Below are 27,301 nucleotides of genomic sequence, written 5' to 3' on the forward strand. Positions count from 1 at the left end.
CACTCATGCTCTGTCTCTCTCACTCTCTCAAAAGTAAAAATAAACGTAAAAAATTAAAAAAAAAAACAACTTCTTTATATAGGATTAATATTAAAGAGAACATCAGTACAAGTAAGCTGTTCCACAAGTTGGACTGGGGTTGAGAATGGCCCAAGTTACTAGCTATAAAGATGTGTTAGGCTATCACTGCAGAGAGAGGAAGAGATGTTCAGGTTCAGGACATGAGTTAATCAGGTCCAACTGGTGTTTGCTGATGAGAAGGCACAATAGCAAAATTAATTCCAAATGCACTAACTCATAAGTAATTTACAATATCACTTTGTGCAACATTTCTCCGTTTCCTACTTCAGGGGAGGAAACAGCAAAGTAAAATCAGGTATTGCAACCACTCCAGATCCTAGAGAAGGGGACAGGGAAGGAAGTTCTGCTGTGTTGTTTACGACACCAAATCCTACTGGACAATAGAGAAGGGCAGATAGAGTGAGGTGTGGCTCTGGTCTGGGATTACATAGGGGACTTCATTGTAAAGAACCCAGGAAATGGAAAAAGTAGAAGGAAAGAGCTCATTTTTTTTCTATTTTTAAAAATATCATAATTAAAAGAAATTCTGATAAGAATTATTACATAATAGCTGGTGTTACATTTTGAGTGTCTTCTCCACATTTTAAGATGCTTGGAGTCTGCATTTCACATTTAGTTTAAGCTTTGCACCTTTTGGGGGAGCGCTTCATCTCAGGCGCCCGTGGAATAATGAAAGCTATTGAAAACCACACGAACGAGGGGCGCCTGGATGGCTCAGTCGGTTAAGCGGCCGACTTCGGCTCAGGTCATGATCTCGCGGTCCGTGAGTTTGAGCCCCGCGTCGGGCTCTGTGCTGACAGCTCAGAGCCTGGAGCCTGCTTCCGATTCTGTGTCTCCCTCTCTCTGACCCTCCCCCGTTCATACTCTGTCCTCTGTCTCAAAAATAAATAAACGTTAAAAAAAAAAAATTTAAAAAAAAAAAAAAAAGAAAGAAAACCACATGAACACAAGCAGGAGTGAGAAGTACCACTGGCTTTAGTCACTTTAAAAAGTCACAGTGAATAAATACTCTTTGAGCCCCTCCCATGTATGTGTTGGTAAACATACTCCTCAGACCCTTTGGGGGAGCACAACCATCTTGAAAATGTCTATCTGGTCAACTGGCATCATTCTGGGCAAGGAAATATTTGCAACCATGTGCTCTGGCCCAAAGCTACCGTGCATACTAAATGCCAGCCATCATTCTAGGGGCATTGGGGATCTATCTCTGGAGAGAACAGACAAAAATCCCTGCCCGCCCAGAACTCCTATTCTAGTGAGGAGAGTTAGACAACAAATACAACTTTTAAAGGACATTTTATAATATTATAGAAGGTAAAAATTCTGTCAATAAAACACTAAAGAAAGCTTACTATATGAAGAATGCATTTTTAATTTTAAATACTGAGGGTAGGCCTGAGGAACATGGTGACAATTGATCAGGGTCTTGAAGGAAGTGAGGGAGCAAAACAGCTGGGGAGAGGACAAGTCCAGACAGAGAGGCCAGCTAGCATAAAAGCCCTGAGATGGAAGCATACCTGTCCAGGGATCTAGTCCAGGAATACCGAGGAGGCCACTGTGGCAGGAGCTAAGTAAGTGAAGTGAGAGAAGTAGGAGCTGAGGCTAGAGAAAGGCAGATCATGTATTGTCCTTCTGGGCTATTGTATGGACTTTCGCTTTTGTTCTGATTGAGATGGGGTTCATCGCAGGGTTTTGAGCAGAAGAGGGATATGAGCTTCCTGTTGAAAGGGATTGCTCTGGCTAGTGTGTTGAGAAGAGCCCAGAGGGGGGCAAAAGTAGAAACAGGGTTAGGGCAATCAAAGTGAAGACATGATGGTAGGTTAGACCTGGGTGGTAAGAACAGTGGTGGTGCTAAGCAGTTGAATTCTCGGTCTTCTTTTGAAGTAGAGCTAAAAGGATTTCCTGACGGATTGGATTGGAAATGCAAGAGAAATAGAAAATCAAAGATGATACCAAGGTTTTAGGCCTGATAGGAGCGAGACTTGAGTTTGGACAGGTTGGGTGGGGGACAGAGGGAGGACTCTCAGGATGTCAGCGTTGGAAATGTTCAGTGGGAGAAGCCCTATAGGCATCCAAGTGAGCAACTGCCTGAAGCCTGCAGTTCAGGGGAGAACGCCCGGCTGGAGGTGAGATTTGGGAGTCGTTACCACATAGGTGGTACTTAGTGCCATGAAACAGGATGAGATCACCATGGGAGAGAGTGTGGATAGACAAGAGATCCAAAGTCTGAACCCTGGGCACTCCACAGCTCAGCGGCTGGGAGAAAAGAAGGGACAGGCAAAGGTTAGGAATGAAGCCATGAAAACATGGTGGTGTGGAAGTCAAAACCGTTTCCAGGAGGAGAAAGTGATCAACTGTTAATTGCTGCTGACTGTCCAAGTGAGGTAAAGACTGAAACACCTTTTGATTTGAGAGTTTGATCTCGGTAAGAAGAATCTGAGGGACGTGGTCAAAGCAAAAGCCTGACTGGAGTAAATGGGAGGACAGCACATGGAGACGGCTTTTGTTAACAATTCTTTGTTTTGTTTTTAAAGTTTATTTGTTTATTTTGAGAGAGTGCAAGCAGGGTAGGGGCAGAGAGAGGGAGAAAGAATCCCAAGCAGGCTATCAGTGCAAAGCCTGATGTGGGGCTTGAACTCATGAACCATGAGACCTGCGTGGAGGTCAGATGCGTGAGCCATTGAACCGCCCAGGTGCCCCTTGTTAAAATTCTTTACAGGCATTTTGCTTTAGCAGAACAGAAGAGGGGCAAGTGGCTGGTGGGGGAAGTGGATTCAAGAGTTTTTTGTTTTTAAGATGGGAGAAGTAGCATGATTTTATGTTGATGGAGATGATCCAATAAAGGGAAAAAATTAATGAGGTAGGAGAAGAGAAAACTGCAGGAGCACTTAACCTTTGGATTGGCCTCTGTATGTTTCTGTGGGGCAAAGAGCCAGGACCGGGTGGGGATGGGGTAGTTCTATAAAACACCAAGCAGTTCATAGATGAGTCTCTCCCTGAAATTAGAAATCAGGCTTTTTCTTGCACAAACGAAAAGTGCATTAAAGAAGCCATTTGTTGGGTGACTACTAGGGCCACTCATGGTGTCAGGTACTTTGCCTACATTATGCAAAACCTTATTAACCGACTTCCAGCATCAGTATCATTATTACTGCACTGTAGACCAAGAAACTGTTACTAGGAGCTAAAACAACTTCCCCCAAACCATACAGAGCATAAGTTAAATAGCTTGCATTTCATGGTGCTCTCTTCCTTGCTTCTGCGGGTTCCTCGAGGGCCGGCGGCCTTTATCTTTGTAACCCCAGAGAAGGGCTCCCGACTTGGCAGAGACTCACATTACCGCGTGCCCAGATGGACCGCGGATTGCCCTGGGTCCATTTCGGTGCCTTCGTCCGAGGCACTCGATGGAGGCCATTCACCACCAGCATTGTTCTCATTGGTTGCAGCAACTGAGAAAAAAAAAAAAAAAAGTTGGAAAACAAACTTTCAAAAGAAATTACCGAAAGGAAATCAGAATTAGTTCCAATCATCAGCCCTTAGCTGAGGCCATTTCCCAAGGAGCTCGCAAAGCTGCTCTTCTGACGCATCAGGTACCTGCCCGCGGGCGAACTGTCGGGAGCAGGTGAGGTGTGGTCACCTGGAGTTTCCCAGTTGAAACTTCACGTCGGGCGAGGAAATCATCACCCGAGGACGTGTACCCTCCCGCCCTTCTTCCAGCTCGTAAAAAAAAAAAAAAAAAAAAAAAAAAGAAAGAAAGAAAAGAAAAAGAGAAAGAAAAAGAAAAAGCCTGCCACAAACGTCTCTAGCGCGGGACTGTAAAGGCACTAGAGGCGGCTTTGAGAACTGGCGCCGGGAGCCGGGGCGAGCAGCCAGGCTCCTCCAGCAGCCGTGAAGAGCCCGAGTGCACACCGCCCGCGAGCTGGGCGGCTCACCGCCTTACCGCCTCGAGTCCCAGGGTGCCCGCCGTGGTGGCTGTGAAGGGGTCGGGGCCCGAGAGCGCGGCGCGCGGAGCCCACCACCGCGGCCCGAGGGGGAGCGCACGGCGTGGCGTGGCTCACCGAGCGCGCCTTCCCGCCCTGGCCGCCGGGACCCCGCCGCGCCGCAGCGCCAGGTGAGGAGGGGGGGCGGCGGCCGGCGGGCAGGAGGGGGCGGCGCCGGCTCCCGGTGTCCGGGCCGCGCCCCTGGGGGGCGCTGCCTCCCCCGCGCCGAGTTGGTCGCCGCCGGTTGCGCGGCGGAGGGCTGGGGGCGGAGAGGAGGCAGTGGCCGCCGGGGCCGAGGAGGGGCGCGCTGACTGCGCACCGCTAGCCCGGAGTGGCCGGACGGCGGCGGCTGGAGCTGCGGCGGGGCCCGGCCTGGGGGGCCGGGGTCGGAGGGAGGGCGGGGGCCGGGGCCAGGCGAGAGGGCGGCGGGGCCGGTGGAGAACCGCGGCTCGAGGAAAGATGAGACGGTGAGTGGGAGCCGGGGACGCGGAGTTGCTTTGCTTCTCTTGCAGGCTGTAGGGACAAAAGCCCGGGCTGGGGTTAGCGGAACCCTGGCCGCGCAGTTTGGGGGGCCCTGGACCCCGGTGGATGGCTGGACCCTGCAGGAGAGTGTCGGCGTAGGGGAGACTCTCACAGAGTGATTGCAGGGAACGGGCGGGATTTGGGGGGGCACCGGAGGCAACTTTTGCCCAGAACTCTGGAATGACCAAGGGGAGAGGTATGGGGATCTTCGGTGGAGAGCTGCTTTGTCGCGATGGGCGGAGGAAAGAGAAGGTCTGCTGCAGGATGGTGTGGGGCGCGGGATTCAGAAAAAGACCCCCCTCCGCCCCCAAATATCTGACTGGCTGCGCTTCTGATTCCACTGTTTCAAAAGTGGGGCTCGCAAGTTTGAACCGTGCAGAACCTCAGATTCCGATCTCCAAAAGTTTGTGGTCTGGCGGTCTCCGCAGCCCTGGAGACAGCGGCTGGAGGAAGCATTGAGGAATGTCCTGAACCCCTGTTTCACCCGCGTCGGGCAGGGCGGAGGCGCGGCTGAAATGTTTGCTGGTGCATTCAGTAACTTAGCTCCAGCAGTCATCACTTTAAATTAAAGTGTCCAGGAGCTGGCTAACTCCCGCCACCGCCAGGCAATTAAAAGGCTGACAGGCTGTCCCTTCCAGGGGGGAGGTGTTCTGTTTGAAAGAGCTTCGGAAGTCCAACCTGCTTCCAGAGGCTGCCCATCTACCTTTCTTATATGGAAGAGGGAACTGTGCCCGCAGCCTTTTAAATTGGTAGACTGGCCTGGGGCTGGAAATACTCTGGGCAGGCCCTGCCCTCATCCCTGGAAGTCTTCCTCCGGCAGCTCTGAAGTAGCTCTCACGAGTTCTAGAATGCACAGCTCATCACTGCCAAGCGCGGCTGGGAGTGGAACTAGAAGAAGCAGCGTACGAATGTGGATTCCTTTTAGGAGGAGTATTTGTCAGCCATATTTCCCTTCATTCTATAAATGTGTAAGTTGCGGACACTTCTTTTCAAGTACTGGAGTGTAACTTCGAGCTTCCTCGTTCGGTCTAATTTAGGTGTTTGACATACGTCCCTGAGATTCTGACTTTGCCTGAATTCAGCTGGGAGCGATCTAAATGAAGTTCAGTTTCAGAGGGTTAAACTTTTGCCCTGAGAGCACTTGAATTCTTGCTTCCTGGTAGGACAGCAACAGAGTAGTTGGATTTGGGATAAATAAACCTTTAGAGTTGCCCAGTATTTTAACAGAATGGCTATATCCCTGGTACCATTGCCGTCAATTATGTAAATATTTGTTTGATTAAAGAGCTGAGTTCTTTGAAAAGTAACAGTTGTGTCTATTCAAGATTCCCTTTTCATATCCTGGACTTAGTTCTTTAAAAGCGTTTTTTTTTTTTTTTTTTTTTTTTTCACCTTACATTTTTAATGTGGAAATGTAAACATTATATGTACTTTAGAAACTCTGTAAAGTTCTCAAAACGTGTATAACTGGCATTTCCTTTAAAACCAAGGAGAGTTGAGTTTTTGCTCTTAGTTGACTGGTGTAGCCTTCACCTCCTGAGACCCAGAGGTTTGCAAATCTCAGCCTTTCTCACCAATGGGAAAATGAGATGTTTGGTTAAGAGTACTAATCATTTCAGTTTGCAGCCTTCAGTCTGTTTCATGCAGCTGGCAACTGCTGTTCCTTTGGGCTGAGGACTGAAGGACTGTAGGGAGGGGGTGTCTCTTGGATGCCTGTTTAAAGTGGTGGAGGAAAAAGATACTTGGGGCATTGAGCTAAGAGTTTGCTAAGCCCTATCTTAAAGGATATAGACCAAAGCCAAAACTCATTAGCATCCTTTGCGGAAACATTTTTTATTTACTGGCTTTGCACAAGAGAAGGAAGAAACAACCAAAGTGCTTAAACCAACCATTGGTTTTCCTTATTCTCGTCAAAGCCCTTTCGTGAAGTCTCTAAGCAAGGATTGTTTCTAGAGTGTACTAGGGAAGTTACTGTGAAAAACGTGATTCCTTAGGAAACTTTTAAAGAGCAGCTGAGGTTATGACTTTGTGTGCTAATTCTCCACCCTTAGCAGGGAAGTGTGCTATGAACGATTTGTAAAGGCTGTGCTTTGTACTTCTTCCAAGTGGAATACATGTGCTTTATAAACCCGACTGTTAGGTCTTGGTGTACTTTACTTATTAATAGTGTAAATGTCACCCATTTGAAACTAACAACAACCACAAAAATACTTCTAAGTGATGTGCATTATTTTAAAGCCCTGATATCCAGTATAGCAGTGGTTCTCAATTGGAAGTGGGGGTAGCTTTTGCTCCCCAAGGGATATTGGCTAACGTATGGAGACATTTTTGGTTGTCCGTCTGGAGGTAGAGAACAGCCCACCCCCTGCCAACTGGGCTGACATCTATGGTGGGTAGAGGCCTCAGCTGCTATGTAATATCCTACAATGCACAGAACAGGCACAAAGAATTCTCTAGCCCCCAAAATCTAGAATACTGCTCCAGAATAATACACTAAAATACCAGAGTATTACCTCGTGGGCATCTGTTAATAAGATTAGGGATCTTAATCTAACTTGGATCCTCAAGAAACCAACTGTGTTCTTGTTAAACACAAGAGACCATGTCATAGAAGCCTTTTTGTCAGCACCAGATTCTTTTGCCGTTGGCATTAAGAGTCTTAATATACCAAAGATGTGAAAGAACTTGTGTTTATCGACAACTTTGTTCACTTAAAAATCACAGAATTTGGGAGTATTAGACTACAGGGGAGCCTCAGAGATCACCAAGTTCCACCTTCTTATTTTATAGATGTGAAAACGGAGATGCCTGGAGATTAGTGACTCATAAGATCACACATGAGTTTGTGGCAGACTTAGTCCTGGGTACAACCCAGAATTAGGGAGTTCAGCAATTGATGTTCAAGCAACTGTAATTTTTTTTTTTATTAGTGGACCTGACCCTTTGTGAGCATTTAGAGGTACCATTCTTCATGAGGAAATAAATAAACCCCTTGGGGAAGAGTAACATTAGCCATGGTGACTGTGGAGCATATGCCTGGGTGTGTCAGCCCTAAGAAGGAGATAATTCCATTGTGTGATCTGTGACACTCTACGTCTGATGCCTACACTACCCTTCCCATGGCAGAGTGGGCAACAGATGGTTCCACAAGGCTAGCAGATGCTGCTTTTGAATCCAGGTACAAAATAGAAACATTTGAGATTTTCCATCCCTCCCTGCCTCATGGCTTAAGAGTAGAGTACATGAATGGAGAGGAGGGAAATGAGAGAGGCCTCCTGAGTATGAGGTTTGGAAAGCCACCTGGCATATAAGGAAATGAGCAGTTGTGGGGGCAATTCATAAGCTGATGAAATGGCTGTCTACAATAAGTAGGATTGCAAAGAACTTGGGTTAGGAATCTGAAGACCATTCAAGTTTAGCTATCCTTTGGGCAAGTAAGACAAAGTAATCCTGAGAATAAAAGGAATCCTCTAATCTGACTCCTTTGCCTCCAATGCACTCACTTGACTGGATAGTGCGGGGCCTGCAAGTCAAATCTAACTCCTATGCCACTGTTACTTTCTTATACCCCAGTCTCTACCATTCCATCCGTTTCCCTGATGGGGAAGAATATGACAATAGTGTAAAGCTATTGTTAATTTTCTGGGAGAGTTTAAAAAAGCATGGCGTTTGTGAATGGCTCTGTTTATAGAAAGGGGTTATCTCCGTGAGTTTTGAAATATCAAAAAATTTGTGCCCAGTCAGTTACAATCAGTTACAAACATGTACTCGTACATTTACATTTCTATGAGTAGCCATTAAGCCTGTGATTAGGAATTCTAGGTCTGTGTGCTAAGTGTTGCTGCCAGGGTAGTTATAATCAATCCAAGTCTGGGAGGTCCTGGCGTTAGAGGAGACTGTTTTAGTATGCCTTTCTTGGGAGAGGTCAGAACTCTGAACTGTGCTGAGGTAAGTTCTTATCATCTTGATGACTAGCCAATGGGTGCACCTCAAAGCCAAGTATGTGGTGGTATATTTAGAAATGATTTGAAAGTGGTGACTTTTTTAAGGGGTCTGCGCCCTGCAGGTACTACAATAAAGAAGGCGGCAGCCTTCCCATGATCACCTTCCTTGTAGTTATTGTTGTTACTTTTGTTTCAGATGATGGGAGAGAAGACAGGCGTTGGCCTTGTTTTGTTTTTTAAATAACTGCTGGCTGGAAATATTTATTGGCATCTGAGTAATGTGACTCTTGTCTTTTGAAAATGAATAAGACCAAAAATGGTAGCTCAGGGTGTCACATCCCTTCAAGATAAACAGTTAGGCAAGAACTTGTCTTTGTCGCACAGGATTTGAATCCTCTAGGCGTTAATTTCAGTTGTTTTCGTGATATTTAGGGATGTTTCTTACATGTTGAAAAGAAGCTTTGTGCTTTATGTGCTTTAAAGGCAAGATTTTATCTATAGCAGCTAGTGGTCAATAATAGAAACCCAGGTTTAAAACTCATTTTATTGAGGTGTTGGTGGGAAAGCCAGTGTTTGGAGAAGCTTGCTGTACAAAGAAACAGATAAGTAAGACCTAGAATAGCAAGCAAAGTTACATGGAAACGTTTTGGAGAGTTTTTTACAAGAGCTATTTTTTTTTCTTTAGAGTGTGAAAGTTGATTTATTACACAAACTGCTGCTTTTTTCTTACTTTGCAAATGAAGGGGAAGGAAAAGTTTGTGCATGCCAATATTTAATATCGTTACCTCAAGCAGGGTCAGCCTTTTCTGAGACTTGCTGCTAAATCTGGAGTTCAGCAGAAATTAGTGTTGATCAGCTTAGAATATTTGGTTTACACATTGTGTGTGACTTTTCCAGATGGTAGTATGCTTGTGGAATTAACATATGGAATGGCAAAAAGCTAAAGGTTACAAGATTTTTCCTAGGTGTGTTTCTTGACCAGTGTACTGCTAAAACAAGGGCAGGTAAAAAGCAGAGGAAAGGCTGCTCCTGCATTCTTTTGGCCAGTTCAGACCCAGTGTGAATAGTGCTTCATAGCCAAGAGATACTCAGAGGAGACTGGGAAGTGATGTCTGGCTGCCACACTGCTTACGTCATTGCAGAAGTAGGTTTTCGAAAACAGCTTAAGATTTATTAAGGAAATTGCAAGCCATGGGAATGCAGAGCACATATTTCTTATACATCACACTGAATCAAATACCCGTATTATATTGCATTAATGTAACTCTGACCAGGCCTTTGTCCCACTCTGTTATGCTGAAACAATTTACCACGCCCTTGGAATGTCATGAGCAACGGCACCGGTGCAAGCTTTTCCCAATTAGGTAGCTGCTACCTTATCACTAAAACATGTTTCTGTCCTTTGGTCATTTCCATGTCCTGCATTGTATAACTGGCACTCCTGTGTTATTTAACCAGTATCTATCTGTTGCTCCAGAAAGTTGGAGCAGAAAGAACACCCAGTTCACCCTTACCATTTTAAATATGGGAAACCTCAGCTAACACAAGGTGAAGACAGGAGTGACTTGCTCCCGCTTTAACTTCTGTTGGTGATTTTGGCAGAACCAGGACTAGGACGGGTCTCCTGACTCATGTTCCTGGCAGTCTGTCCAGTGTTCTTTCTACTATTTTGGCCATTACAATAAGAATAACACCCCGAGGAAACCATTTCCTTTATTAGGTCTTTTGGCCAGAGCTATAAACAACTGCATTGATTAAATTTAATTTAGTTAGTTGATTATAGATCTCTGGTTCAAGTCCTTTCTCTTATCCTTTTGAGCAACGTATGGTCCAAAGGTAGGCATCAGGAGAGGGGAAAATTAAATGTCTTGTAATACCCATTCCCTGTAATCAACCATTAAGTAATGAAGGCATGGTATCATTACTGTTTTGTTTACTTTATGGTATTTTTAAAATCCATCGGCTCAATTTTTGGGTTGAAGGGAAAAACACAACTATGGAAGATGTGGTCCCCTTGTGTTCCATCTCTCCTGAGCCTACATGCTCCAACTATTCCCAGTTTGTAAGTTTTGGGTAAGAGAATGGGAAATGTAGTGTTTTGGGTTTTGGCGAGTGTTACTTTGGAAGATTACAAAATGACTCTTAAGAGAGTGTATTTTGATCGGACACTGGAATGGGGGGACAGGGTGGTGGAAAGATCAGAGTTTGGTCCCATAGACTCTCAGCTTCCAATTCAAGTCCCTAGGGGTGGTTTCAGGGCCAAGAGAGAGCATCTTTATTCCCTTGTGATCCTAGGGTCAATATTGTTCTTGTTGGAAATTGGATACTGGAGTACCCCTCTGCTTCAGGAAGTGGACCTGAAGGAGGGTGTACACACAGTCATGACCTCCGGTTTAGCTATTTTGTGACTCCCCCCTACCTCTCTGGTTTCATCTTCACTGTAGTGATCACATAATAGGAGGATTCTTCCAAGGTCTATAGTCAGAGTCACCTCAACCCAGGGATGAATTATTCCCATGATCAGAAGTAAGAAACATCTGGAAACATTGGATTTATTTGGGAAAATTTCAGGAATCTTCATGTTGACTGGAAACTGCTTTAGGATTCTATAAAGAACCCTAAAAATATGGGTCTATAGTTTCCTTTAACGCTCTCACTTTCAAAGAGGAAGTCACCTAATTTAAGAATCTACAAAGCATGTCAGTCTCTCTTAGCATAGATCTATAAAGTGTGAGTATTTAAGTTTTTTGAGGTTCACATTCCTCATTATATAGCAAGGTTGGCAGTTTTTGTGAATACTTTTACATTTTAACTGTCTGAAGAGATGGTTTTTCTTTGGGCACACATAGTGGTGAAATTTAGTTACTGCACCTAGCATTATCGTGCAAGCATTCCGAATATAACAAATGGCCTGACACTTGCAATCTGAACAGTGCATTTTTTCTTTCAAACTTCTCCCACATACTTAAAAGACTCAGGTTTTAGGAGCTTAATTCACTATGATAGAGGGTTAACATTTCATACTTAAAAAAAAATAAGCTAGGAGCCACCGATTTGACCCTATCACGTTTTGTAAGTGAGCCACTATAATTTTTAAGTCAGTATATGTTCATGTATTTTTATTCATATTGATTTGCAAAATGTATACATCTCACTTTTTAACTATTGTATTATGAGAAACTTTAAACATACCCAAAAGTTAACAGAATAATACAGTGAAATCTCATGTATCTTTCATATGTAATGCTAATCTTTGTTTCATGTGCAAACCTTACTTCTTCCCCCAAAATATGGATTGTTATAAACCAAATTGTAAACACTGTACTATTTCATTCATAAATAAATATATAACTCTAAAATATGTAACTCTTAAAATATAACTCTAAGAGATTAGGATTTTTTTTTTTTTAAGTTTATTTTGAGAGGGCAAGGGCGGGGGAGGGGCAGAGAGAGAGAATCCCTAGCAGGCTCCTTGCTGTCCGAGCAGAGCCTGATGAGGGATTTGAACTCACAAATCCTGAGATCAGGACCTGAGCCGAAATCAAGAGTCAGAAGCTTAACCAACTGAGCCACCCAGGTGCCCCAGAAAAGATAGGGATTTTTTTTTTTAATGTAACTATATCATCAGGACACCTGAAAAAAATAGCAGTACTTATAATATCATCTGTGTTATTGTCAATGTTCAGAAACTCTCCTGAGTCTCTTTTAATCTAGTACAGTTCCCTCTCTGTCTTGTTCCTTTTTTCCCCTTGCCATATGCTGGTTGAAGACATTGGTTTGTTGTGTTTTTTTTTTCTGTAGCCTTTCTCATATTCTAGATGTAAGTGATAGCATCTCTGTGGTGCCGTTTAGTATATTCCTTCGTGTCTCTTATTTTATATAATTGGAGACAGCGTGCTTTGAGACCTTTCCTAGCATGTTACCGTGTTCTACTTAATTTATTATAAATGTATGTAGTATATATATTATATATATACACGTGCTTCTTGGATTATTATTGTCTCTCTTTTTAAATATTGCTAAAGCTCCCTTAATAATGGTGTAAACATACATGTGAGTCTAACTGATAAAAGTTGCATCTTGGGGATTTAGGTAAAAGTCAGGAATTTTGTTGGTGGGAAGGGAATATGAATGGCCCATAGGTGTTTTGACATTGTTTCTGCTTTGCCTCCTCCCTCTCGCCTTCCTCACTGGCTGGAGAGAGCTATCACAGGAAATCTATTGCCAAATTCCTTGGGGAGTCTAAAGAATATTTTAAAGTTCATACAAACAAGTCTTATTCAAGGAACTAGCACAAAATTTTTTTAAGGCCCATAATTGATGTTTTACCCTCTTCACTAAGAGTCCTCAAAGATTTTTAGGGACGCCTTGGGTGGCTCAGTTGTTTAAGTGTCCAATTCTCGATTTCGGCTCAGGTCATGATCTCATGGTTAGTGAGTTCGAGCCCTGAGTTGGACTCTACCCTGACAGTGTGGAGCCTGCTTGGGATTCTCCCTCTGCCCCTCCCCTGCTTTCTCACTCTCTCTCTCTCAAAATAAATAAAATAAACATTAAAAAAGAGTCCTCTAAGATTTTTATTCCTATAAACACTCTAGACTTATTTAAAAGTAGCCTCTGATCATAGGAGATAAAGATCCCCATTTGAAGTATGGTTATTGCTGTTGATGGTGATTACTTTTAGGAAACTTTGGATACCATCTGGAGTTCTCTTTTGGACAGAGCTTAGACTTCAGGACAGCAAGAGATGACAGAAGGGAATGGGAGCGTGAGGTTCGACTCCTTTATTGTGATAGGAAGAAACTGGAACTCTTTTTAACTTTCTGTCCTCACGTCTTCCATCCATGTTAAATGTTCTTATTATCCCCTGGTGGCTCACCACTGCTGGCTGTGCTCTTTCCTCCCTGCAGCCCCATTTCATGCTTTTGTTCTTTCTTTAATGGTTTCCCTGACCTCTTTGTTTAGGTGATTTCAGAATATAATAGAATAAAACTTCAAACGCAAAAACAAAAGCAAACCTAGAGAGAAACTGTGTGATCAGTGTCCTTTGAGACCTGTCAGCCATTCCAGTGGTCCTCACCTTTCTTCCCAGCCCGGCTGTGGGCCACCCTGACACAGGGTGTTTAGGTGATTTCAGAATATAATAGAATAAAACTTCAAATGCAAAAACAAAAGCAAACCTAGAGAGAAACTGTGTGATCAGTGTCCTTTGAGACCTGTCAGCCATTCCAGTGGTCCTCACCTTTCTTCCCAGCCTGGCTGTGGGCCACCCTGACACCTGGCCAATTCTGAGGATGCCACAAGTTGCTTGGGTTCTGGAGAGCCTGTTCTGGCAGTCACGAAAAGCCTTCATGCGTTTTAGGCTGCCCTGGGCATGTGGGCAGCATGCGTCTGTCTCTGCGTGTCTGTGAGGGTGTGTGTGCGTGTCTGCACACAGTAAGATTTACAACCGCCTGTGAATAGGTTCAGTCTGCAAGGACAAAACAGCCTCCTTATTCTGCCATTAAAATACATGTATTCCTGTGGAACTGCTTTTTTTGTTTGGGATCTTTCTGAGAGATGAAAATAACCTCCTTGGAGATTATCAACCTATCTAACATGTGTCTAGTGGATAATAATTATTTTGTTCAAAGAGGAAGATCTTTAAATATTAAGTTTATTTATTTCTTTTGAGAGGAGGGGAGAGGGGCAGAGAGGGAGACAGAATCCCAAGCAGGCTCTGAGCTGTCAGCACAGAGCCCGACGCCGGGCTCCATCTCACTGAACTCAGGAACTGCAAGATCATGACCTGAGCTGAAATCAAGAGTTGGATGCTAAATCAACTGAGCCACCCCGGTGCCCCTAGGAAGATCTTTAAATGACAAACATGGAGCAAGGGAAGAGTGGGAATTCATTTGCTCCTATGTTTACTTACAAAAAGAACAAGAAGGGTACTATGCCCCCCTACAGAAGTGTTTTTCTTCTCTGTGCTAGGATATAAAATCTTGAGTGAGGAAGAGTTGAACAAAGTTTAAGAAGTGGGATGAGTGAGTGGGAGATGAGGATAGGTTGAGACCATGACTTGGGGATGCTTGCAGAAAGTGTATGGGAGGCGTCTACGAAGGAGACAGGATCTGGGGATATTTGCCAGCAGGAGGTGTTTGCCAGTGGGTGTGGGGCTAAGCAGAGAGGTGAGGCTTCTTTGCACAAGATGGACAAGGACGAGGAGGATTTAGTGATGGAAGGAAATATTTGTGCAAAAGGAGGGTATGTTTGCGGAAGGGAGAGCTGAGAGGATTGAAGATTTAAGTGACGATGATGTTTGGATTAACAGAGGATAGGGGAAATGGCTGCTTTGGGAGTTCTGAAATGAGAATATTGCTAGAGAAGGAAATGGTTCTTCCTGAAGCTTCTAATTAGCCCCCCCCCCCCCTTCATCATGTTTTCTTGTTGGGATTAGTGGAAAAAGAGGGAGGTTTTGTATCCATTGTTCTCCATTCTTAAGCTTCCAGTTTGGGGCTGAAATGAATTCCCCAGGTTTCCCTTTTCGTCCTCTAAAAGTTCCCCTCAGGGAAAAAAAAAAAAAAGCTCCCCCTCAGGCCCCATCTGCTGCCACAGGAATACCCCTCCTCCCCAGAATTCATGTAAAGAATGGCACTACTTCTGAGGGACTGCTCCAAGCTGGTGTCTGAATTCAATTACATGTCATCAGCACGTGCTTTATTTATAACATCACCATATTGTAAACATTAGCACTGAAAGAGACCAGCCTGTGGACCACCAGTGGTCTGGGAGAGCTTTGAAACCAGTGTCGGCCACTGTCTGTGACAACATATGTTCCCAGAGCCAGCGCCTCTGCTTGGAGGGCCCGAGTAGGACACAGTAGAGACTCAAACTTTTTTATTAAGTGGAAATTTTAACGTGTACCCTCCCGATTTTAGGGGGTATTCTTTTTTCTGAATTTGCTTCTGTAATCTACATCCTCATCCTCACCTTTTCCCAGCCACTCTGCAGTTCACCTGCTCTGCTCGGGCAGGTCTGCTCTGATTAATCCCCACTGTTCTGGGTGACCCTACGAAGTGTCTGTGCATGGCAACGTCAAATGACAAGTAACGTGTCATATACAGCGGGACTCCTGCAAAATCTTTTGGGTTTCTGAATAACTGCATTTATATGGACCGGACTGTAAGTCCCGCTCCCTTAACACAAGCCAATGCAGCAGGGTGCAAGAAACACAACACACGCTTTGCTTTGATTTGCTTTTTTTTTTTTTTTAACCCTTTGATCGCCGGGTGTGTTTTCAACCTCTTGACACCAAGATCCTGTAGCTCTGGCAATCTCAATGCTGTCAATTCACTGTAGGCGACACAGTTTGAATGAGATCAGCTCACTGTATTGAGTGTAAATGGCGCTGGAGAATTCCGTTTTAAAACAGATACCAGAGCCATGTGTCAGAGAGAAAAGGAGCTACCAAGACACTTAACCAACATGATCCTTGAGATTAGTTTTGCAAGTCATTTTCTTCTCTAGGGAAAACATACTGTGAGTTTCTGTGGTGTCATCCAGAGATCTCTTCATGTCTTCTGGCATTTTCTAATTGATGATGAGTTGAAGTACATTTCAGGTGATAAAATAACCAGAGCTCTGGGGGGGAGGGGGGATTAAATTTATGGATTGGAAAGTAAACCGAAACATTTCAACACACATTAACTTCTTTCCTGTTTAGACTTCCCGGTGTTGTCTTTTCTCTCAGATGGGCACCAGATGCCTTCTCCCTTCTCCACGCCCATTCTGTGGATCCGCGTGTAATGTATGTACTTGTGAAAGCCCTCGGGACTCTTTTGCTTCTACAACAACAATGCAGTGATTTTTATAATTTCCCTGAGACTTCTTTTTTGTTGACATAAAATGTACAAGAAACCCAAAATAAACACGCAGAAGCCAGGCTGGAAACAGGGTCCTCCTCGCCTGCCTCCCCTCTTACACATGTTAACACAGATCTCTCTCCTCTGCTGCCCTCTCTCTTACTCACCGCTTTGGCACACCTCTCTCGTGGTGCTTCCTAGTCCTTCCTCGTCCCGACCTCGGCAGCAGTCTCTGATGCATCCGTCTGCAGTGTTCCCATGTCCCACCGCTCCTTCCCCTCATCGACAGGGAATTCATCAAACCCAAACTCTTCCAGTGTGTTCTCCACCTTCCTGCCCCCCCCCCCTCCTGGCTCCCCCTCCTTCAAAGCGCATATTGGCTCTACGGGTCTCCATTCCCCTGTGCTTTCCCCATCTCTAGGCCCACACTAACGTGATCTCACCTGCAATGAAAAGCATACTCTGGAAGTAGGGAAGGGGAAGGGTATCACAGCCATATTGTCATGCCTGGGGTCAGGAAGGGCACCGGCTTATCCTTTACCTTTTGAGTTGAGTGGGCTGGCGGCATTAAGAGATAACCAAACTGAGACAAGTATACATATCACTCAACTCTGGCACGTGGACGAAGCTTTGGGAAAACGAGTAAGTTCCATATTTGTGTTTGATGATGTATTTTTATATGCACAGCCTTTCACATATCCTTAATAGACCTAGTGAGGTTGAACAGAAAAACTGGGGTGTCAAACACAAATATCCTTTCAGATATTCTCTGGAACGTGCGTACATCCAAATCATGTTTAACTTTCCCCTACAAGCATGTATGGGGGAGAAATGTTGCATGTTTCTCAGTTGTGGCTTCTTATTTGCAAATGTCCTGCTTGTCTCTTCCCTGGAGTCTGTAAAGCTGATCTTCCTTCAGCAAGCGCTGCTTTGCAGTACTTTGGTGTTGCATTTTGTTTGGTCAACCAAACTGTTTCAGTAATTACACTTCTTGATTTTTAAAAAAGCGTGTGTGAGGAGGAGAAGGGTATCAAGTTTGCAACCCTGCAGGTTAGGAAGAAACCTGTGGTAGTTTCATATTCTACAGTTTTATTTGCCCAGATAAAGAGGGAAAAGAATTTGTGAATATTTCATTTGGGTGATTAAGTAGCATTTGCAGCTGCAAATAGGCTCAAATAGAGTAATATATTTTATAGTCTAAAATGACATCAGGGGCGCCTGGGTGGCTCAGTCAGTTAAGCGTCCGACTTCAGCTCAGGTCATGATCTTGCGGTTTGTGGGTTTGAGCCCCACGTCAGGTTCTGTGCTGACAGCTCAGAGCCTGGAGCCTGCTTTGGATTCTGTGTCTCCCTCTCTCTCTGCCCGTCCCCCACTCACACTCTGTGTCTCTCTCTCTCAAAAATAAGTAAACATTAAAAAAAAATTTAAAAAGCAAATAAGTAAAATCACATCATTATCTTATATGGCTGAGTCAAAAAATAAACTTTTATTCATACCAAAATAGAATTTATTTGTTTTATACATACTGGCCTGACTAATTTTATTAGGAGAAAACAGAAAAACTATACTCTTTTAAAAAATTAAACTTTTAAGGATCCATTTTGATATTAAGTGTTAAGCCCTTCGGCTCTGTGCTGTTAACAGAGTAAATGTTTAAAATGCAGCATTTGGGCTCACTGTTTAATTTTTGACTTCTGTTTAATCACATGTGCCCTGGCTTGCTTTCCAGATTGCTGTCTCCGCACATTGTGGGAATTCCTCTTCTAACTTAGCTCTGTTTCCTATTTTGTATACATTATCTTTAAACCAAAGTCACCCCACTGACTTTCATTCTTTTCTTGTCTATTCTAACATCTCACTTAGAGATTTCCTTTTGTAGCCTTGTCTAAAATATCCTAAATGGTTGGAGGATTGCTTTCCAGTTTAACCTACTTCTAGGGTAGGCAAATGGCTTGGACCCTTGAGGGCATATCTTACATGGTGGTAGAGATGAGAAAGAATTTAGATCACTATGAGAGAGAAATGCATGGTTATTAAATAGAGTTCATCCCAGAAGAGGTACATGCTAGAAATTTTCAAAAAGGACCATGCCATCCAAAATAGCTCTTTTTCCTTACATGATTTTTGTTATTAATTCTGTCAGAGACAGGGCATTTGCTGCATGTACCAGTGGTCTAATCTCTAATGGGCTTGAGATTTTGCTTATACCCTTAAAATCACAGAATTTTAGGGGCATCTGGGTGGCTCAGTCGGTTAAGCGTCCGACTTTAGTTCAGGTCATGATCTCACAGTTCACAAGTTCAAGCCCTGCATGGGGCTCTGTGCTGACAGCTCAGAGCCTGGAGCCTGTTTCAAGATTCTGTGTGTCTTTCTCTCTGCCCCTCCCCTACTCGTTCTCTCTCTCTCTCTCTCTCTCTCTCTCAAAAAAAATAAATAAAAACATAATTTTTTTTTTAAATCACAGAATCTTAAGTGCAGAAGTGGCCTTATGCTACCTTTGGGTAGTCCTTACCAGATTCCCTTTCCTTCAATGAGACATGAGTTTTTTTGTCATTTCTTTCCACCATAATTTCCACAGGCTGCCACTCTTACTGAGTTAATCCCCTCCACGCTCCTTTACCAGTGTGTCAATCAGTTCTTTATTAAGGCATGTGTCTTAAGAGCAATCATTTGTTCATATGAGTGTCTCTCCCCTTGGACTATAAGCCGTGTAAGGCAGGAAGTGGTGTCTGACCACATACTTCCCAGTACTCAGCTTGAGAGCCTAGTTTATGGTAAGAACTTAAGGAAGATTAACACCTTCCTGGTAGCAAGCAACTCCCAAATCTCAGTGGCTTAAGACCATCTTGGGTTGGCAGGGGTCCTGTTCCATGGTGTCCTCACTGAGGGGTACAGACTTGGATGGATGCTAGCCGTCTCAGCAGAGGGATGGAAAGAGTGAATCATGCCCCAGCTCTTAATGTTTCAGCTTGGAACTGACGTCTCACTTTCTCTCCTAGTTCCTTGATCAAAGCCAGAGACATAGCCGTATCCCAATGTTACGGGGTGTAGAAGAGCAATACTGCTTTGTTTCTGACAGGAGGAGAACAGGACCGAATCAATATCTGACACACGATGGGCACTTAAGAGCCACCTAAGGAATGAAGTACCTAAAGCTTTCTGTTGGGATTTTAATTTCTTTCTGTACAGTAAGCAGAACCACTTCAAGTATGTATCCTGTCAACTACAGTTTTTAGAAGATGAGGATACTAATATTATTGTCCCAGCTGTGTTCAGCAAACTTGTGGGACTTTTTCGGTAACCACTCTGTTCACTGTACTCATATCAGGAAAACTGTTGTGTTGTTCAGATGAAGAGAGTACGAAATGGGTAAATTTGCACAATTAACATTTTGCCTGAGTCATTTAGAACAGAACCTTTTTTTTTACAAGAGTTACGATCTCACTCAACAGCTCGACAAGAACTTAGGAAGAATGAGGACCTAATCAATTTAAACATGAAGTATTTCTGACAACGTTTTAAGTTCTATTTTGCAAATTTCAATTACATAATAATGTTTTCGACTGTAATATAGTCACCATGTTTTGCATTACATCCCCAGACATCCAACTTAAGGCCGAAAGTTTGCACCCTTTTACCAAGTCATTTACAACTTGAATGCTCACACACACATACGTGTGAGGTGGTGGGTGTGTTAACTAACCAGATGGTGAATGCTTTCACAGCATATATGTACATCACATCACCACAGTGCGCCTTTTAAATATCTTACAATTTTATCTGTCAATTGCACCTCAAAGATCTGAAATAAAATAAAGTAAAATACATGCAAATTTAAAAAAGAGCAGTATTGCCACAGATTATATATACTCTAGTATTTTACACTAAGTATTTTTTTCCTCCTTAATTGTCAAAACAACTCAGGTTGTATGAAATGTGGAAAGTACAAACTAGTATGAGAGTGAATTAAAAATCACTGGTAGGTATGCCTGGGTGACTCAGTCAGTTGAATGGCCCAACTCTTGATTTCGACTCTTGATTGATCGTGGGTTGTGGGATTGAGCCACTCTCAGCATGGAGCCTTCTTGAGATCCTCTCTGTCTCTCCCTCTGCCCCTCTCCCCTGCTCATGCATTCCCTCTCTCTCTATAATAATAATAATAATAATAATGATATCACTGGTAATACCACTACCCAGATAAAACCACTACTAACTTTTTGGCATGATCTCTTCCATTCTGTTGTTCTTGTTGTTCTTGGCATATAGACAAAGCAAGAGAAGATACTGGCTCATAATGGGGGGTGGCAGTGGAAATGGTAAGAAATGATTAGATTGAGACTGCTGTTTTAGGGACAATGTTGATGAGATTTATTGATGGACAAAAGGAGGAAGGACATGATAGGCCAGGGATAGAATTGATGGAGAAGACACTGATTGGGGATATCAATGATGACTCCCAGAATTTTGGCCCGAGCATTTGTCTGTAATCTGTGTGTATGGGTGGGCGTACCTATAAGAACACTGAGTTCATTTATATATGGCTTTTAAAATTTACTGAATATTGTATGAATGTACTTTTTATGCTACAAATTACACTTCAGGGCCACCTGGGTGGCTCAGTCAGTTGAGCATCCAACTCTTGATTTTGGCTCAGGTCATGATCTTATGCTTCGTGGGTTTGAGCTCCAAGTTGGGGTCTGTGCTGACAGCACGGAGCCTGCTTGAGATTCTCTCTCTCCCTCTGCCTCTCTCTGCCCCTCTCCCATCCTTTCTCTCTCTGTTTGTCTCTCAAAATAAATAAATAAAATTTAAAAAGTACCTCAAAATAATTACTTTGAATGGTTGTGTAATATTCACTCATATGAAGTATGGTAGCTTATTTAACTTTCTCCCTGTTGTTAGGCATTTAGGGTATTTCCCCCCACCCACCATAATATATTAACACCGCAGTGTCCTCAGGACCCACTTATTTCCTTGTTTCTTCCATTCAAAACTATTTAACCTGAGAGAATTGGCCAAGGTTTGCTGGATTTTTCAGCATGGCAAACCAGCCGGAGATGAAGTAGGTTGAGAACAGAGAGGATCATGACTGCAGGTCATCTTGGTTTCAGTCCTCCAAGGGGGCAGAGTGACGTATGTCCCAAACTGGACTCGTGTGGCTTTCAAGGTCATAGCTGGTGGTCACCGACAGTTGCTCAGAGGGACATTTGTCCTGGGGGCAGAGATGGTGCTGTCCCTGAAGAATGAAAGACCTGAGCAAAGCCAGATGGCATCACCACATTCCAACCGGGAGGCAGTTTTAAAGGAGACTCTCGGTTTTGTTTTATTTTGTTTTGAGGTCTACTTCAAAAGATAATCATGCTTTTGGGGCGCCTAGGTAGCTCAGTTGGTTGAGTATCTGACTTCAGCTCAGGTCGTGATCTTGCGTTTTGGGTTCGAGCCCCGGGTCAGGCTCTTTGCTGACAGCTCAGAGCCTGGAGCCTGCTTTGGATTCTGTGTCTCCCTCTCTCTGCCCCTCCCTTGCTCTTTCTGCCTCTCTCTCTCTCTCTCTCTCTCTCTCAAAAATAAGTTAAAACATTAAAAAAATTTTTAAAGATAATCCTGCTTTTAATCCATCAGGGTGGGATTCGGGTTGGAGGAAAGGGAACCCAAGGCAGAGCTTGTTGGGGAAGCTGAACTTTCAAGATGTTGTGTACCTAGCTCATCAATAGGATAAAAGCACCTAGACTGTTTCTTGGCCCCCGGTCTGGATAAGAAGCAGTTCCCTACTATACTGCCTGGATCTTTCTGGGAAGTTCGCACAGCTGAGCAACCAAGGCAAAATCCTCAATCTCTGGCTAGGAGGCAGGGGGAAGTCTGTAACTGAAACTGAAAACTTGTGTTCATTGAGTATCTCACCAACGGGTCGGTGTGAATCAAGAGAGGTTGGAAATGAGATAGGAACACTAGAAATACCCCTCTTTTTTAAACTTGTGGCCTGGGTACAGAAACAAGCACATTATTAAAATTGATTACTAACCATAAGCAACACTGTTCACATAGAGACGAGGGATGTAATAACTAGTGTGTGAGGAGCCTGACACGTTGGACAGTGTCAGAAGTGCATGAATTCAATGAGGATGTGTAAATGGTATTTTTGCTTTGGCGGTAATCTAAAAAATACATATCTTTATCAGTTACAAACGCCAGCCTTCTATTTGCAGTGATCATTTGTATTTATTTTCATACACTAAAACTTTATTTTCTTAAGTTGTTACTCACATTAGAGTCCAAAATACTCTTATGGGTACATAGGTTTTTTGAAAAATGATAAGCATGGAATATAGAATCCTAATCTGAGCCTTGAAGAATGGGGGTGTTCAGATAAGCACCAAGGACAGAGAAAAGCATTTCCACAAGAGGAGAGAGTGTGAGATCAAGGATGAGCATGATTCATTAGGGTACCAAGAGCTTGAAAGAATACTCCCATTTTCACGTTTTAAATACTGCCTCCTGACCCTAATATGGCAGTAGTTTCAGGAGCACTCTTACCTCTGTTTCCTTAATTACCTGCCTTTTTCTGATGGGTGCAGGAGCATTATGACATCTTTTTTCAGAAGGTAACTCTCATAGCCCCTTTTAAAGAGTCATCTGCTGTCTTTTTTTTTTTTTTCATTTTATTTATTTTAGAGAGAGAGCACAAGCAGGGGAGAGGGGCAGAGGAAGAGAGAGAGGGGGTGGGGAGGGAATCAATCTTAAGCAGGCTCCATGCCCGGCACGAAGCCCGATGTGGGGCTCGATCCCACAACCTTGGGATTATGACCTGAGCCAAAATCAACAGTTGGACGCTCAACCCACTGAGACACCTAGGTGCCCAAGAGTCATCTTTTGACCCTCATATTACTGATCAGTGTCTAGCTGAAACTTTCTTTGTGTGCCAGAATGTGAATTTTGTCTCTGCAGGACTTGACTTCTGAACAGTTAATGATTCTAGCAGAGACATCCAAAGGAGGGTCCATTGCGTCACCAGTTTGGGTGTTTGCCTGGTACTCAGGAAGCAGGTGGTCCACCAAGGACTGGAACACTAGTGGGAAATTGTCTTTTTTATGGACCAGCCTAATCCTGCACCTGTACTTTGTTAAAGATTTGTTCTCGAATGTCATTGATGGCCTCTTGAGTTATTTTTCTTTTGCACAAAAATCATCCCAGATCAATGTTCATTATGCTTCTTCATTTTAGTAATAAACCTAGGTTTATTACTAAACCAGAGTTTGTGTTTGTTAATTACATCAGGCCAGACTGTAAGGCTGTTTTTGTTCAGATGTAGGCTGACAAATACTTGGTCTTTTTCAGTCTTCTTTGTTAAGTAAAACTTTTTTTTCTTTTTCCTTGACAGATTCCAGCAAGATCATGGCAGAGCATAGCCACGTGCAAAAGCAGCTTGATTTACAAAATGGTAGCTTAGAGGCAGGCTTTGTGACAAATTCCCTGGAAGACGATTCCCAAAACGTGATGGAGAGCCTGAGCCCCAAGAAATACTCTTCCAGTCTGAGATTTAAAGCCAATGGAGACTATTCTGGCTCTTATTTAACCCTCTCACAGCCTGTGCCTACTAAGAGAAGCCCTTCCCCTCTGGGAACGAGTGTCAGGAGTAGCCCCTCCCTGGCCAAAATCCAAGGAAGCAAGCAGTTCTCCTGTGATGCAACTGACAAAAGCCTTTCCCTGAAACCACCTACCCCTCTACTCAGCACCTCCCCGTCCCTGAGCGGGTATCCACTTGGGAGAGCGGACTTTGATCATTATACCGGCAGGGACAGTGAAAGGTCCTTGAGGCTCACAGAGAAGCCTCCCTATTCCAAATATAGCTCAAGGAATAAATCCCATGACAATGTCTACTTTCTCGGGGGGCTAGAAGGCCGAAAGGCGTCCGGTTCACTCCTGGCCATGTGGAATGGAAGTCCCCTGAGTGACACCGGCTTCTCTCCCATCAGCAGATCGGGGGCGGCAAGCATGCCTTCAAGCCCAAAGCAAGCCAGGAAAATGAGCAGCCAGGACAACCTGACACTTCAGCCCAAGTTGACCCGACACAAGGAGCCGGCATCTGAAAGCATGGGTTTAAGAACTAGGAAGTATTCGGGCAGCAGCCTGAGTCACATGGGGGCCTACAGCCGCTCTCTCCCCAGGTTACACAGGGCCACAGACAACCAGCTGACACCCCTCACTTTGCCTCCCAGAAACTCCCTGGGCAATTCCAAACGAGCGAAACTGGGGGAAAAGGATCTACCTCACAGCATCGTAGACAATGACAATTACCTGAATTTCTCTTCTTTGAGCTCAGGGGCTTTACCCTATAAACCCTCGGCTTCTGAGGGCAACCCTTATGTAAGTTCCACCCTCAGCGTCCCTGCCAGTCCTCGAGTGGCTCGGAAGATGCTTCTGGCCTCCACCTCCTCCTGTACCTCCGATGACCTTGACAGGGCTTCCTATCAGGGGCCCGGCCCTGGTCATCTGTTTCCTCCTGGAGAGCCGGACAGAGTCTTCGCCACCAGGAGGAACTTCTCTTGTGGATCTGTCGAGTTCGATGATGCGGATCTGGACAGCCTCAGACAGGCCTCAGGAACCCCCCAGCCTGTCCTTCGGGAAAGGAAAAGCAGCATCAGCTCCATTTCAGGCCGCGAAGACCTGATGGATTATCACCGGCGGCAGAGGGAGGAGAGACTCAGGGAGCAGGAAATGGAGCGACTGGTAATCTCCTTCATCTGGCTTGACCTCACTGTTCTCTTGAGCGGCTTCTTGGAGACACGCTCCAAGGATATGTGTGGGCCTGGAGGATGTCCAAGTGCAGCAGCCACGGCTGTGCCTTTCTAGAATTCTGCTGTCCTTCCTTCTCTCGGTCACTCTTAGTGGCCACGTGCGGGTATTTGAAGGCCTCCCTGTCCCTAGTATTGAATTAAGTTGCTCGGCAGAGTCCTCTCAAGCGTAGATTCTTGATCAATGTAACAAGGTAGTTGTGCCTCTTACTGAATTTCTTCTAAGTCTTACAAACATGAACACTGTGAGTAAACCCTGACTTATATCCTTGATGTCATCAAATTCCCATGTGCATGGTCTGATAGAAGTAAGCAGTGAAATCGTGACTCACTGGGAATTAGGCAATACATTTTTCTGAATAGCATGTTGTCTGGAAGGTCGAAAGGTTGGCTAAGTGTTGCTCAACCTTTTTTCTGTCCTGGACACATACACACACCACCCCCATCCTCCCTTCAGCAGTGCCTCCTAGTACATACAGTGACCCCCAACTACACATACGGAAACATTTTTTGAGTTGTCTTTTTCTACTTAAAGTGGATTTATGCTTATTGTGGAAAATACTGAAAATACAGAGAAAAGAGAAAACATCCCTTGAGAGTCCCGTTAATGAATGAGGACAAGCTAACTGCATTCTTATTATTTTTTTCTTTTAAGCATAGACCTTTTTGTTTATTTGTTTTTCAGGATGAACAGGGTCAGAGATTATTTTAACTCATTAATGATGAGTTGTTCCTTAATGAGGGATGCAGCAGGACGATAAAGCTGAGTTTACAAAAGTGTCAGAGTATCAAGCTTTAGTTGCTGAAAGAAAGTATGCTGGAATAGGATTTCTGAACCACAGACCAAACTTGATAATGTCCTACAGGACAACAAAATTGTAACGTTTGGATTGTAGTGGACAGAAGCCATTTCCATCCATACGGAACAAGATTCATTTGGAATTTTAGAAAAAGAATCGTTTGCATCGCTTGTAGTTTTTGGTAGGTTAATATCTATCCTCACAGATATCCTGATCAGTAATTGGGAATGAAAACAAATGTGAGTACCTTTACAGAATTCTAAGTTCCTTGGGTGGGTCTGTGAGATGGCACTCCAATATGACGGTTCCCTTTGTGGTCATAAATAATCTCCAGCGATTCTTCATGGTCACAAAAAGGCATTGTATTTGGGCTTGATTCTTTGACATAAATTCAGAGAAAGTTTTAATTAGCACCTAAAAGACCTTCTTATGTAATGGATAGCAAACCTGGCTCAATGTTGTGCTGAACAACTCTTGCTTTTTTTAATGTGGTATAATTCACACATAATGTTACACTAGTTTCAGAGGTACAGCATAGTGATTTTGCAAATCTATACTTTACGCTATGGACACCACAACTGTAACTGCCATCTGTCACCATACAACTTTTTAATACCATTGACTATATTCCTTACGCTTTACCTTTCATCCCTGAACTATTATTAATGAAGTCAGAAAATTAGCTTCTATCTGATGACTTATTAAGGAATCTAGGAGAGCATTTCAGTGTCTTCCCTCACCCCAGCGATCTTCCTGAGATGATCTTAGTCACTCTTCTGTTCCAAGGGCAGGAAACCAACCTCAAAAACCACCTCCAGGGGCGCCTGGGTGGCTCTGTTGGTGAGGCATCCAATGCTTGATTTTGATTAGGTCATGATTACATGGTTGTGAGATTGGGCTCCATGCTGGGCATGGAGTCTGCTGAAGATACTCTCTCGCCCTCTCCCTCGGACACTTTCTCTGCGTGCTCTCTCTCTCAAAAACAAACAAACATCACCTCCAGTGCGTTTCATTTTTAGCACTTTTAAGTGTTGGTGAATTTCTGTTTCCTCTAGTGTTCCCAAATCTGCTAAAGTTCCTGGAAGTCCAGGAAGTAACCTTCCTTACTGCCTGTAAAGCCAGTGCCTCAATAATGGGCTTTGTCATACTCCATGAGTTGAGGCTTATTTTTATGACGCTCTGGGTTTGGCCTCTGCTGCTTTCTCTCTAGTTGTCTGATTACATCCCAGTAAAAGAGAAGATAGATTCTCATTGAGCCTCTGCAAGTAATGTTATTGCAATTAAAAAATAAAGTGACTTAGAAAATACAGTTCTTCGGGAATTCTGAGGCACCAAGGAGAAAAA

General features: G+C 43.9%; 1 protein-coding gene across 3 annotated transcripts in view; it reads left to right on the forward strand.

Moving 5' to 3' along the window:
• Positions 1–5,517: 5,517 nt before the first annotated feature.
• The window catches only part of PHLDB2 (pleckstrin homology like domain family B member 2), a 110,539-nt gene continuing 88,755 nt past the window's right edge, over positions 5,518–27,301 (forward strand). The window contains exons 1-2 of one of the 3 annotated variants that reach the window (XM_042955110.1): positions 5,518–5,551; positions 23,744–25,092. In XM_042955110.1, coding sequence (XP_042811044.1) covers positions 5,548–5,551; positions 23,744–25,092 — 1,353 coding nt within the window. In that variant the 5' untranslated portion in view covers positions 5,518–5,547. The remainder of the gene's footprint in view (positions 5,552–23,743; positions 25,093–27,301) is intronic. The other 2 variants (XM_042955111.1, XM_042955112.1) reach the window with 2 other exon arrangements.

The sequence above is a fragment of the Panthera leo genome, chromosome C2 (assembly GCF_018350215.1).
Source record: "Panthera leo isolate Ple1 chromosome C2, P.leo_Ple1_pat1.1, whole genome shotgun sequence".
Taxonomy (NCBI): domain Eukaryota; kingdom Metazoa; phylum Chordata; class Mammalia; order Carnivora; family Felidae; genus Panthera; species Panthera leo.